Raw genomic sequence first — 13,530 nt, forward strand, 5'->3', positions numbered from 1 at the left:
AAGGGAAAAACGAAACAAAACAAAACAACCCAAACAGACTATGCTGGACAAAAGGATGTCAACATTCAAATGAAAAAATTACAAGTTAGAGAAGATTTTTTTGTATTTTCTGTTTTTCAGATGTTTCATATCAACATGGCTAGAACTATGGTTCTACTTGGTTGTTGGCACAGCTATTTGTACTCTTTGATATCTATCCAGAAATAAAGAAAATAATGATTTTTAGGCAAATGAACAACAAGTTGAAGAGGATCTAAATTACAGCAAAGGCCTGCATGTGTAGAGCAGCCACGAAAGGCAGAATCTGAAACACTGCCATTAGCTTAGCTGCCAATCCAAAGAATCATCACCCTAAAACTGTACAGCAGTACTCTGGAAAACATTACCCAGTTACCATAAAACCCACAACCATCACAGAAAAGATGTTCCTGAACTGGACGAATCCCACTTCATTTAATTGTATTACAGAAACACCACCATTAAGAGACACATCTGTGTTCAGGTATTATTTTGGTGAGCTAAACATATCAGCAGCCTGCTAGCCATGTGATTTAGTTTTTATTATTTATAAACCCAGTATAAATCTCTTTCTTTATTGATAGAGCACTTCTGGAGGAAGTTATGGCACTGACTGAACTACTGCAGAACTGAGGAAGAGCTGACAAGCAGAAGTACCTCACCTTTTGAGCCAGCAAGAGGATTCCCTTGTTGTCTTCTTTTGGCATCACTTAAAATATCAATAACTAGCGTGGCAAACTCGTGGGCATTAAATCGAGCCAGCTTCTGTCTTCCCTGCATTGCAGAATAAGGCAGGGAAAAAAAAAGAAAATACATCATGTATTAGGTGAAAAGCAGAGTTTGCAGGTGAAACTCAGACTACAGCACTTACAGGAAGTTGATTATTCAGTTACATGAACTGCAAAAAGTGTGATTTAAATCACCCAGCTGCATGCTCCAGGACAGGGGGAACAGGAAACTATTTTAATTTCTATACAAGTCGATGCAATAAACCTTCAGCAGCAAAGCACAGCAAAGAAATATTAATTACAAATAGAATTAGTTTTACAGTGTTAAGAAGACTGCCTACCTGATTCCTGGTTGAGGAATACTCAGGATTTACAGGAAGAAAAGGGACCACTGTGGTCTCTGTCACAAGCGTACTGTGATTCTGAGTGGCAAGCCAAACTGCTCAAGGAAGAGAGAAAAAATAAAAAGAAGAGAATCACCTTCCTGTATGACTTGAGAGTGTTTCTTCTCACAGAATAAAAGATCACAGCTTCAAACACTAACACAATCAGGTTAAAGGAAAGACATTTTTTTCCCCCAGAGGGTTCTCTGTTTTGTAAAAACCACAAGATGTTTTCAGCTAAGGTCGCCTTCAGACAGTGCAGGACAAAGGAACTGCCACTATTAGGAATTAGTGAACACAAAAGTACTTCAAACAGAAAATACACCTGCATTAGCATCTTGTATGCAATGTAACAATTCAAATTTGCTTTACAGATCTTCCAGAAGGCCTTACTCACCTGCATCTGTTTCCCTCCTGTCAACTTCATCATACACGTCCATGGCAAGCTCTTCAAACAAGTGGTTGCTCAGCTAAGGGTAGAAGAAAAGAATTATTGCACTTCCACCTTTCATTGCCAAGCTGAGTTTGCCACATCTAGACAAAGAAGTTTTACTTACAGACTGAAGCTTCTTCTTTGCTGCCTTTGCGAGTTCTGATACATCTAGACTGCTATGAAAACAAGAAGTGATCATTATAAGGGGGCCTATAAAGCTGGGGACAGACTTTTGAGCAGCACCTGTTGTGACAGGACAAGGGGTGAGGGTTTAAACTATAAGAGGGAGATTCAGACTGGAGAGAAGGGAGAAATTTTGATATTAAGGATGGTGAGAGCCTGGCCCAGGTTGCCCAGAGAGGTGGGAGATGCCCCATCCCTGGAACCATTCCACATCAGGTTGTTTGGGGCTCTAGGCAACCTGCTCTAGCTGAAGATATCCCTGCTGACTGCATGAAGGTTGGACTGCATGAGCTTTAAATGTCCCTTTCCAGCTAAATCATTCTATAAATCTATGATTACATCTACAGCAGTTAAGAGCTTTTTAAACATAACTTACACATTTCAATAATTCAGTGATTTAAATATCACTTTTATTTGAAACTCCTTTATCTTGTAATGTGTTTAACTCCTGAATCTTCTAGTATTTTTCTTATCTCTGATATTAGAAACCCATTAGGGTGGTCTTAGACTTTTCTAAACAACCTCCTTAAATTTCAAACAAACAGAATCACCAAAGTCCTTTGGAATACCAATACCCACATTTTTACAGCTCAAGAAGCACTCAAGCTGTAGTGCAATAAACTTCTTTCTTTAAGGAATCTGAACAATATGATCACTGTGAGCAAAACTTGAGTCCACAGAAACCACAGAGGGTTTGTTCTATTGGACTGTGCAGAAGGTAAGTGTCATCAGGCTGGCAAATGGCTACAGCAATAGGACCATGCTTAAAATTATTAGTAAATAATCTGTTCTACAGATTTTCAGCCTTGACCATGACCATGAGGCACAGGATGAAAATTGTGCAGTTCAGAATTTATTGTAAGAGCCACAGCTCATGAATTGACGAATTTTGAGTCCATATTTACATCACCAAAGGGAAGACTTCCCTGACGTGCAAGGATGTGCCCAGCTCTGGAGTCCTCAACACAGAAGGAACATGGACTGGATGGAGTGGGTCCAGAGAAGGGCCACGAAAATGATCGGGGGGCTGGAGCACCTCTCCTGTGAGGACAGGCTGAGAGAGTTGGGACTGCTCAGCCTGGAGAAGAGAAGGCTCCAGGGAGACCTTTCAGTGGCCTTCCAGTACCTGAAGGGGGCCTGCAAAAGGCTGCAGAAGAACTGCTTCCAAAAGCCTGGAGTGATAGGACAAGGGGCAATGGTTTAGAATTACAGAAGAGGAGATTTGGGTTGGATGTTCTTTACCATGAGGGTGGTGGAACAGTCACAGGTTGCCCAGGGAGGCAGTTGAGACCCCACCCCTGGAGATATTCAATGTCAGGCTCAACAGATCTGGGCAACCTGATCTAGTGGAGCATGTCTCTGCTGATTGTAAGGGGGTTGGACTAGATGACCTTTGGAGGTCCCTCCCAACCCAAACCGCTCTGTGATTCTAGGACAGAAAAGCTCAAATAAAAGCTTTCTCTGATTAAATGACATCACAGAGTTTGTGTAAGCATTCACCCAGGGAAGACAATAAGAAAAAGCTGAGCAGAGAACACGAGGCAGAGGTCAGACAGGTAGGCTGAACCACAGGCTTTGCAGTTTGAGCAGTGGCACCTTTGAGCAAGTTGTTTTCTCTGCCTGACAACTTCCTCCTCTGCATAGCGAGGTAAGACTTAGTCTGCTCTGCCCTGAAAATACAGTGCTGTATCCAACACCTAATACACAGTGTATCTAAAAACAACCACAGATGTTCACACTGAGTTGTTTTTACCAACTGTTACAGTTTCTACAACTATTTTGCTACGGTTTTTCCCCAGACATTTTGCAAGCAAGAAGTTGAACAGTGGTTTACTCACAGCCTCCTTATTTCCAATTGCAGAGCAATGAAAGAAAAATAAGGACTTCAGATTAACACTCGATAAGGCTTAGACAAAGATGGTTTCATTGAGCAGAACCAAAAGTTAAAAGCACTCAGATGATCAGAAATAGAAATATTTTTCAGAGAAAAATGCAAATTTTTAGCAAGTGTTAAGTTTCAAAATGAGGTATCCAGGAAACTAACTCAGCTGGTCCTGACTTTATTTACAAAATCTGCTTCCCAGGATCCTCATTGGTGTTTCCCTTGTCTCACCTTCCCCCCTACCTTTTCACAAATATGGTAAACTTCTGTTATTTTCTGATTTTGTTTCAATATTCTTTCTAAGAGAAGAAAAAGCTTCTTAGATTGATAAAGGCACACATTAAAAAACAAACAAACAAAAAACCCAGAATGAAAACAAGCTTAAAATGTTGGTTCAGAAAAGAAAGGAAACTTCATTATTGTTATTATTATTTCACGTTTCCATGGAATCAGCAGCTTACCTGTCTGCCATCTGAGGTATAACAAAGTGCTGTCCAGTTTTATGCTCTAGAGTTGAAAACAAATTGTACTTTAATAAGGTTGTACAGCTTTCAGTGTTGGCAGGATGTAAAGCTGGTGTTTAGCTTTAGCAAAAGACACAGCAATGAGAAACCCAAGAACACATGCACCAGGCAAACAGATTCATTTATCTTACATTTAATTACTCATTTTCCAATTATAGGATGCTAACAAGTCTTTTAAAAGGCTCATACCACAATTTCCTGGGGGTATCAAAGATCCCAATTAAGATTCATCAATGGGATTAAAATTCCATTTAGTAAGTTCTAACAGCAGTGCCTTTTTTGGCACCTAAATGGCTTTAAACCTTAATGCTTTTAAGTATCCTTGTATTCAAAAGGGACCCACTTAAAACTTGCATATTCCCCTAGTTCTGCATGCCAATAAGAAACTACTTAAAAGAGTTTCTACAGTATTTCTGCAGCTTATTCAACGTTCATGAATGTTTATTTCCCCCCCAGTCCCTTGAAGTTTAACAGATCTAATTTGATGTGTAGGTTTTGCTCCACCATCAGGGACAGTCCACTCAAAAACCATGAATTTGAGGAGAAAGAAAAAGGAAATTAACTTTTAGTTTAGCTATACTTAAGCCTAAAATGTTAAATCCTAAAATGATCTGAATTTTAACTGCGTGATCACTAATCTGACACCTTTAGCTTTCTTTAGTTCTTCCAGTATAATTTATGAGGTGGTAGAGTACTTGAAATGCAAATCTGTAGCAATACTGACAGAAATATTGACAGTGAAAGATCTCAGAGGGTAATTTTTCCTTCTTACCTGGTTTCCTGCCACAGAGATAGAAAGCCAACCTGTCTGTCAGCTCGTACTGAATTTCCACCAGGCGCTCAGCCAGCTCGTGGTGCCCACCTTGTCTGGTTCACACACACAAATGTGACATCAGTTACTGATTTTGAGACATTAAAAAGTCATAATAATTCAAGCAGTACAAGCTGCTGTTCAACACTGCACACGTCTGAGTATATCAACAGCACAAAGACTCACAGCAGGATTCACAAGAGTGTGTTCCACTGGGTTAAAAATCATCAACTTTAATGAACTTTCCAAAATGAGTCAGTCAACACTCTTGAAAATTTTTGCCTGCTGCTTTGCTCTAGAAAAACCCAGATGATATATTCTGTATTGAATACATTTACCATTTTCTAGGCAGTTCCTGAGCTCATGCTGTGAATTCAGCCCATTTCACATTTAATATTAGGATTAAGAAATACTGTGGTGTGGTGTGTTTTGTAGCTAAGTGAACTTCCTCACCAGTTTTCACATGTGGCCTCAAATCTAAAGCATCACTGCAACAAGGATGCTTTATTTACAGGAGCATGCAGTTTCTAGTTGATCAGTGATGTCCAGTTTTGCATACAAACACAAACCCCTTCACTGATGTGCTGCAAATCCTGCAGTGCCTCATTGCTGCCAAACTGATGAGCAGATATACTGAGGTTTAGTATTTCTTGACATGATGTGGTTGCCCTCAGGAAGCCTGGAGCCTTTCTAAAGGTGAGTTTTCCAGAGAGGGAAGTTCTGCAACTGGGGGCACCTAACATTTCACTGCCACCAAAAAGCCTGGTTCCAGCCCTGCTCCCTCACCATCTGTACCATCCAGACCAACTAGAGAAGCTCCCTCATCAGTCTGCACTCCTGGAGTGTATGGAGCTTGCTGAACGTGGTAGTTTTAGGCTATGCCTTTAAAAAAATACTGTATAATTTGTACATATTCATTGCATTCCACTGTAGATTGTAGTTTTGCTTGTAAATACAGCTTTTATTTGCTTCCAACTGAGCTGGTCTGGCAAATTTAATGTTGGGGGGGGAGGGAATTTTCAACCCACCACACTGAATTTCAGAAACTCTCCTTCACAGATTGGTTTTCTGTGAGATGCTATATTAGTACAGTGTGTGTGTGGGACCACAACTATTGCCTTCAGTAGCCAGGAAACTACAGACTATGAAAGATACAAATATTTATCCATTATCATTTCATTTCTGGAGAAAGTCTTTATTAGCACATAGCAGCCAAATTATTTTCAGGAGAGAAGTATACCTAAGCAGGTTCATCACATGGTTTATGAACATCAGTTAATAAATATGTCAGAACCTTTTACCTTGCATAGTCAACTGGAGTTTTCCCATTGGAATCTTGTGTGCCAGGATCAGCACCATAAACTGCTAACAACTCTGCCTGCAAGGTCTGTCCTGCCTTAGCAGCCACATGGAGTGGGGTGTTTCCTTTCTCCTACAAGTTGGGAAGAAAAATATCTACTTAATCAGCTGGTCTGAGGAGAAAATTGGTGGCTAATGTGCACCAGATGAAACCAGTAGAAGTATTATGGACCAGAAGTGTGGCCAGCAGATTAAGAGAGGTGATTCACCTGCTCTACTCTGGTGAGACCCCACTTGCACTGTGTCCAGCTGTGGAACCCCCAAGACAAGAGAGACATGGACCTGCTGGAGTGGGTTCAGAGGAGGCTACAAAGATGACTGGAGGGCTGGAGCACCTCTGCTATGGGGACAGGCTGAGAGAGTTGGGGCTGTTCAGGCTGGAGAAGAAAAGACTCTCCAGGGAGACTTTATAACTGCATTTCAATATCTGAGGGGGATCTACAGGAAGGCTGAGGAGGGACTAATTTTAGAAGGGCCTGTGGTGACAGGACGAGGGGCAGTGGTTTGAAACCGAAGCAGGGTAGATCTAGGTTGGACATCAGGAGGAAGTTCTTCACAATGAGAGTAGTGTAAAACTGGAACAGGTTGCCCAGGGATGTGGTTGAAGCCCCACCTCTGGAGACATTCAAGACCAGAAACCATATGGCCCTGGGCAGCCTGCTCCAGTTAGAGATGTCCCTGCTGACTGCAGCGGGGGTTAGACAAGATGACTTTTGAAGGTCCCTTCCAACCCAATGCAATGTATGAAACTGTAGGAATTGATTGTCTATCAAAATAATGAAAAGGTGTTCTCACAGGATGAAAGAAGTTGGCTTGAGCTCCTAAGGACAGCAATCGCAAACAGGTCTCCAGATTTCCTGTCCTCACACTGGAATGCAGTTGCTGAAAAAGAGGCAGGATGGTAACTGTGAGACAGCCTTTGCTTTTTCAGCCATGCTTTTAGAAATGGTTAAGCAAGTTCTTGCTTTGTGTAAATTTCTCCAAGCTAACCTAAATCAATGCCTACCAACTACCCACCTCTCCAATATCCCTATATAATACCCCCTTAAAAAGTGCCTTCAAACAGTATTTGATAAACAAAGAACATTTCAACTCAACAGCAACTCAATTCAACCACATTTCACTGTTCTGTTATACCCAAGTTGTGTCTTCTGCAGACGGCCAGCCAAAGCACACTAACCTTGCTGAGATCTTTGGCAGTGACGCTGTCATCTTCACGGCACGGCAAGCGATGAACAAAGGCCAACATTTGATATTTAGCTCTAATGAATTCTGCTTTGTTGGGACTGCAAAGAGAAACCAAGCAACAGAAGGGGGAAAAGACCTATATTAGTGCTTTCAGGGTGATACACACACCCTAGAGAAAGGAAAAGTCACAGCTGAAGATTCCTTTAGAACCTTGCAAAGTTCTAAAGCAGCAAAGTTAGACATGAAAAAACATTGTCATTAAAAAACCCCAACCCAACTCTGTAGAGTGAGACACTTCTGTTACAGACACCAAACCATTTGCAGACTCCAGGATATAGTGTGCATTTCTTAGAAACAAATACTGAACTGAAAATGATGCCAACTTAAAAGCCTGTACTGACTACATGCAGTTTAATTTATAGTTTAAAATGAACCATTGGATCTCCATCCATGTGATGGAAATCCTCAAATCCCAGTGTGGTGGGGGTTGGAAGAGACCTCTGGGGATCACAGAATGGTAGGGGCTGGAAGGGACCTCTGGAGGTCATAGAATGATAGGGGTTGGAAAGGACCTCTGGAAATCATTCAGTCCAACCACCCTGCTAAACCAGGGTCACCCCCAGCAGCTTGCCCAGGATCACAATGTGCAGGTGGGTTTGGAATCTCTCCAGAGAAGGACACTCCACAACCTCTCTGGGCAGCCTGCTCCAGGGCTCCAGAACCCTCCTACCTAAGAAGCTTCTCCTCATGTTCAGAGAACTCATGTAATGTATTTGCCATCAACTTAAAATATTAATCACTGGAAATTAAAAAAAAAAAAAAAAAAAAAAAGGAAAATTAAAAAAGAGTTCTTTTCCAGCATGAAAATATACTCAGCTTCCTGTAGATACCTCCCTGCCTGTCACTGATGGATAAAATAATGACACTTGCACAACACCAGGACAAGACCAGCAACTGTGTCCTTCTGTACTTACTGCACTTTATCCTGTGGGCTAGCCTTGCGCCTTCCACTCATCACCGAGGCAGGATCCAGCAAGGAATGTTCCCAAATGGAGTTAGCACCATTGTTGTACAGGGTCTCAACCATCTGAAATCCAAAGTGTAGACAAACAGGCAGTAAAGAAATTTTTCTGCTTGCCACACATGAGTAACTAACCACATCTCTGTGATTGTTTTCAAGCAGACAGCAAGCTAGAGATTCCCGTTCTGCATGCCAGCATCCATAACCCAGTGAGGTATCAGATCCAGGCACAGGTACAGGAGGTTTTTTGTGTGGAGTTTACTAAGAATCCCCTTAAAACCTCTACTCTTCCCAACAGCAGCTCTGCTGGAAAGAGATAATGGAAGTTTAGGTTGAAACAGATGTGTTGCATCTGTCTAGCAGAAAAGTTGAAGGTGACCTTCCAAAACAAATGCATCAAAGTCAGGTTTCATGGACAATTCTGATTTTAGTGGCCCAGCAGAACAAGAGAAATTAAAGACTGGCTTAGAAAAAGAAACCTTAGAAGGACCAGCCTATCTGCAACAAAAGCTTAGTGGATTAAATCCCATAAATAATTACTAAAACTCTTAATATACCCGGTTTTAATGAAGGAAGACACAGTTTTACTTTTTACCTGCAGCAGCGTTGGAGGCCATGGAGTATGCTTGAGATGTCTCACTTGAGAGATGTGACGGCCCAGACTCCGATGGACGCTGCAGCACTCATCGCAGATCAGAATCCCTCTGTTTATAGAGGCCCAGCAGGGATCTGGAAAAAAAAAATATTAATTACAATATAACTGTCCATCACAGAATCACAGGATGGTTTGTGTTGGCAGGGACCCCAAAGATTATTTAGTTGCTACCCTTTGCCATGGGCAAGGACACCTCCTGCCAGACCAGGTTGCTCAAGGCCCCATCCAATCTGGCTTTGAGTAGTTCCAAGCTTGGAGCCTCTATGAATTCTCCGGGCAGGGCAATCCGTTCCAGTGCCTCACCACTCTCATGGGGAAGAATTTCATGCAAGATAACTTCAGCTCTGAAGAGATACAAATTGAAGCCATCTTATAAGCAAGCCAGAAAGACATCTGGTAGAAGGTGGAGTAGTAAATAATGCACACACCAGAGTGTTACATCAGATTGAAACTGAACACAGGCATAACAGGATGTTAAACTGAGGTCCCTCTCTGCTGCTCTCAGTTCAGAAGAAACTCCAGTTTGCTGTCAGTGACACATGAAATTCCACATGCCAAGATCCCTGCAGTAACAGGCAGCTGGATGGCAAAAGAGATCTTCAGGAAGAAAAATGAATTCAAGATATCTTCTATTTTGGAGAATTCTTTTTAATTTCCAATCCAGAGATGAGTCTGAGGCTAAACGAGTCTAATACCAGAGCAGTTTCTGAGAGAACTTCTGCATCCTGTCAGAATGCATCTAAGCATTGGTGCATCAAAAAAGTCTCCTGTGACCCATGCAATGAATTTACTAAATCCCTGAAAGATGAGATCTGATCACAGTTGTGGGTTTTGAGCAGAGTTGATGTTGTGTGTGTGCTGAAGGCAATGCAGACAAACCTGTTCCAACCACGGCCATGAGGGATGAGAGCATCACTTGACAGATGATAACTATCACAGCCTTGAGCCAAACTGAAGGATATGCTTTAGGAAAAAAACTAATCCAGTGTAAAAACCAAGGTCCTTATTAAATCATCCCACCATTTTAACAACTTTCACTTGGAAGAAGCTAAAAAAATAAGAAAGAATGAAACGAGATACACTGGTGCTGACCTAATGACCTAGGACTGGAAGCAGCCTTCCAGGTTAATGAGTTCAGCCCTTTTTCACACACTTGTTTTGGTTGGAAAAGGCCTTTAAGATCCAGTCCAAACATTCTCTAACTATACCAAGGCTGGTGCTAAACCATGTCCCTCAAGTACTACATCTCCATGGCTTTGAAACCTCTCCAGAGATGGGGATTCAACTGCCTCCCTGGGCATCCTGTTCCAGTCTTTGAGAACCCTTTACGGGAAGAAATTTTTCCTAACACCCAACCTGAACCTCCCCTGGCACAACTTGAGGCCGTTCCCTCTTGTCCTGTCACTTGCTGCATGTAAGGAAACTGGGAGAGCTGTCAGTTTATGAGAAAATGGGAATTTCAGGTTTAAATTTACTTTAATGAATTGTTTGTGCCAGAATTTATTTCCATCATTCAGGAAAAAAAAAAAAAAAAAAAAAAAAAAAAGAGATCCTATTATGGACACAATCTGCTCAAGCTGCTACCAAAATACAGGAGGGGTGAGGCTCAGAGATAGGTCAGCTCTGCTGTCAGGACATGGCAGAGCAATTCAAAACAGGAAGCGTGCACTGAAGACAAGCCCCAGCCATGAGGCTGAAAAGTGAACTCCTGCCTGAGAATAGGAAGTGTAGCAGAAAAGACAGAAAAAAAGTCACCTCCTGTAACAGAAAAATCACTCATACTTTGACACAGAAGCAAAGCTGTACTGATGAAGATCAAAGGGCAGGGAATAATTGTCTTGATCCTCCTGGTGGGGGTGAGAAAGCTGCAGTGTCCCAGGTCTCAGACACAGCCACATGCAGCAGCTCCCAAACACCCCTCTGACAAGTTCTCTGCTTCAACTGAAAGCAGAGTTTGATTTATTTATTTTAAAAAGGATTAAATTCAGGCACAAATTTGAACGTAAGTTCCAAGAATAAGAAGCTGGTCAGGCATTGGAACAGGTCACCCAAGGAGGCAGTAAAGTCACCATCCCTGGAGGTGTTCAGGAAATGTGTGGACATGGCACTTGGGGACACGGTTTGACAGCCATGGTGGCGTTGGGTTGGTGATTTTAGAGGGCTTTTCCAACCCAAACAATTCTATGATGAGAAACTAATTTAAGGGTGATGGAGCACTGGAACAGGCTGCCAAGAGAGGTGGTAGAGTCTCCATCTCTGGCAACATTCAAAACCCACCTGGAAGTGCTCCTTTGTGACCCTGTCTGGGAGACCCTGCCTTGGCAGGGGGGTTGGACTTGATCATCTCGAGAGGTTCCTTCCAACCCCTCCCATTCTGTGATTCTCTGATATTAAGATTTCTTTGTCTGTATGGATAAAGCAGCAGATTTCTTCACCAAGACCAAGTAAATACCTGACAAGGCTATAATGTCACGAAAGCCGGCTTACAAGATGACTCCAACAGTGATTCTGTCACTCTGAGTAGTCCTGAGGAGCTTAACAAACAGTGACACAGCTTTATCTCAAAGTCACCACCCCATCGATGTTTAGAAGCTAGATACCTTAACTCCTGTAAGATAGACCCTGAGTATCTTGTGGTGTTATCCCTATTTATTGTGAAAACAAAGCTCTGTGAAGATAAAAGTAACTCCCTGACAGTTAATTTAGGTTTTTTTTATCATTTTATTATTTTTAAACAGAAGTGCCATGTTACTAAAGTTCTTATCCCCTCTCCCACATCCTATCTTCTGGCCATTCAAATGTTATCTCCATTGCAGTGCTTTAACTCATTTCACTTATGTACAGAAGTAATTACACTGGAAGAATCAGCACAGAAGGCAAACAACAAAGGAGGAAAGCCAACAAATTGACACTGTAAGCAAACAAGAACTGCAAAACTACAGATGGTGGGGAAAGGAGATGGAGCCAACTTGCTAAAAACAAGATTCGTTTGCATAAGCTCCCAAACTTTGTCTGCAGTGTAAGACAGACAACGTGCTTGTCAACACAGAACACATGTTGCTCACTTGAAGGTTTCCAGCCCATCAGACACTTCAGAACACCCTTTCTTTGGATGGCTGGGATTCTTACACTCAGCCCAGGCTGTGGGGCACCTTCTGAGCCAAACTTTCTTTCCTCCTGACCCTCAGAGAACGGGATGTCTCCAAAGCCAGCCCTACCCCTACCTTCTCACGTCCCCAAAACTGCCACTGTCCCTTTCCGTGACGCATTGCCAACCTACACCCGCTTCACACCTTTTAGATCTGCGCCTGTTCGACTTCTTTAAGCAAGTCTTACACCTTTAGAAGCCGAGGAGCTCCAGATTCACTTATAACCAGAGGCTGCTGTTGTCCACAGGCCTCTCTTCGGAGGTCAGGCCCCTCAGTGCAGCCCCAGAAGGCAGGTGGGGAGGAGACGGCGGTACCAGCCGGGTTACCAGCGCTTTAACTCCAAAGCCAGAGCGAACTGGGGAGAGAGTCAAAGCTCCCCACCGCCCGGTGAGAACGGGTGCCTCAGGAGGAGGCCAATACCGACCACACCGCTGAAAACGCGTCCAAACCCGGCTCCACCGGCGGAGGGGCCGCTGCAAGGCGCTGACACCCGCGGAGCAGCGCCGGGGAGGTGCGGGCCCACACTGGGGGCCGCGGCCGCCCCACTGACAGGACCCCCTGTCCCTACCATGGAAGGCCCGGGGGAGGCTCCGCGCTTCCCGCCGGCCCCTCCGCGCCTGAGGCGGGGAAGTGCCGCTGCCCGGTCTGAGGGGAGGGGGATGGGCTAGTTGCCTTCGCCGCGCCCCGAGGCCGCCACCGCCGCCGGTGCCTACCCTGGGCGCTGCAGTCGGCGCAGACCTCACTGCTCCTCAGGCGCTTCGACATGGTGCGCGGCAGTAGCGGCACCGGGAGCGTCCCGCCGCGCTAACGGCTCCCCGCGGGCAGCCCCCGCCAGGCGGCCGAGCCGAATCCAAAGCGCGCAGGCGCACGGCAAAGCCGCCCGCTCCGGCGCCCGGCGCGATTCACCAAGCTGCGTACGGCAGCGTAGGGCTGTCGTCCGCAGGCGGACGAGGAGGGAAGGTGTGAGGCCACACTGCGACGCCATGTTCACTGCTGGCAAAGGGGCGGTAAGCCGCCGGGGCATAGTCAGCCATGTTTGCCCCTGGCAAACGACTACCTCAGGCTGTGCTCTGCTTTTGGGGTAGCACAGACACCTGCTGCCAGGGGTTGCGCAGGCCGGTCGCTATCCCCTCTCTGCAAGAAGGATCTGAGAGACGGGAGGCTTCAGCAGGCTGGCAGAAAAAGCCACTTCCCAG

General features: G+C 44.1%; 1 protein-coding gene across 6 annotated transcripts in view; it reads right to left on the reverse strand.

Moving 5' to 3' along the window:
* The window catches only part of GIT2 (GIT ArfGAP 2), a 29,277-nt gene extending 16,178 nt beyond the window's left edge, over positions 1-13,099 (reverse strand). For 4 of the 6 annotated variants that reach the window (XM_054392477.1, XM_054392479.1, XM_054392475.1 and 1 more), the window contains exons 1-12: positions 13,048-13,099; positions 9,126-9,259; positions 8,484-8,596; positions 7,502-7,607; positions 7,117-7,203; positions 6,264-6,394; positions 4,924-5,018; positions 4,089-4,134; positions 1,687-1,738; positions 1,527-1,599; positions 1,088-1,185; positions 681-792 (exon numbers count right to left, since the gene is read on the reverse strand). In XM_054392477.1, the coding sequence (XP_054248452.1) occupies positions 681-792; positions 1,088-1,185; positions 1,527-1,599; positions 1,687-1,738; positions 4,089-4,134; positions 4,924-5,018; positions 6,264-6,394; positions 7,117-7,203; positions 7,502-7,607; positions 8,484-8,596; positions 9,126-9,259; positions 13,048-13,099 (1,099 nt within the window). Of the gene's footprint in view, positions 1-680; positions 793-1,087; positions 1,186-1,526; positions 1,600-1,686; positions 1,739-3,583; positions 3,590-4,088; positions 4,135-4,923; positions 5,019-6,263; positions 6,395-7,116; positions 7,204-7,501; positions 7,608-8,483; positions 8,597-9,125; positions 9,260-13,047 lie in introns of all 6 variants that reach the window. The other 2 variants (XM_054392478.1, XM_054392476.1) reach the window with 2 other exon arrangements.
* Positions 13,100-13,530: the final 431 nt, after the last annotated feature.

Source organism: Indicator indicator, chromosome 26 (assembly GCF_027791375.1).
Source record: "Indicator indicator isolate 239-I01 chromosome 26, UM_Iind_1.1, whole genome shotgun sequence".
Taxonomy (NCBI): Eukaryota; Metazoa; Chordata; class Aves; order Piciformes; family Indicatoridae; genus Indicator; species Indicator indicator.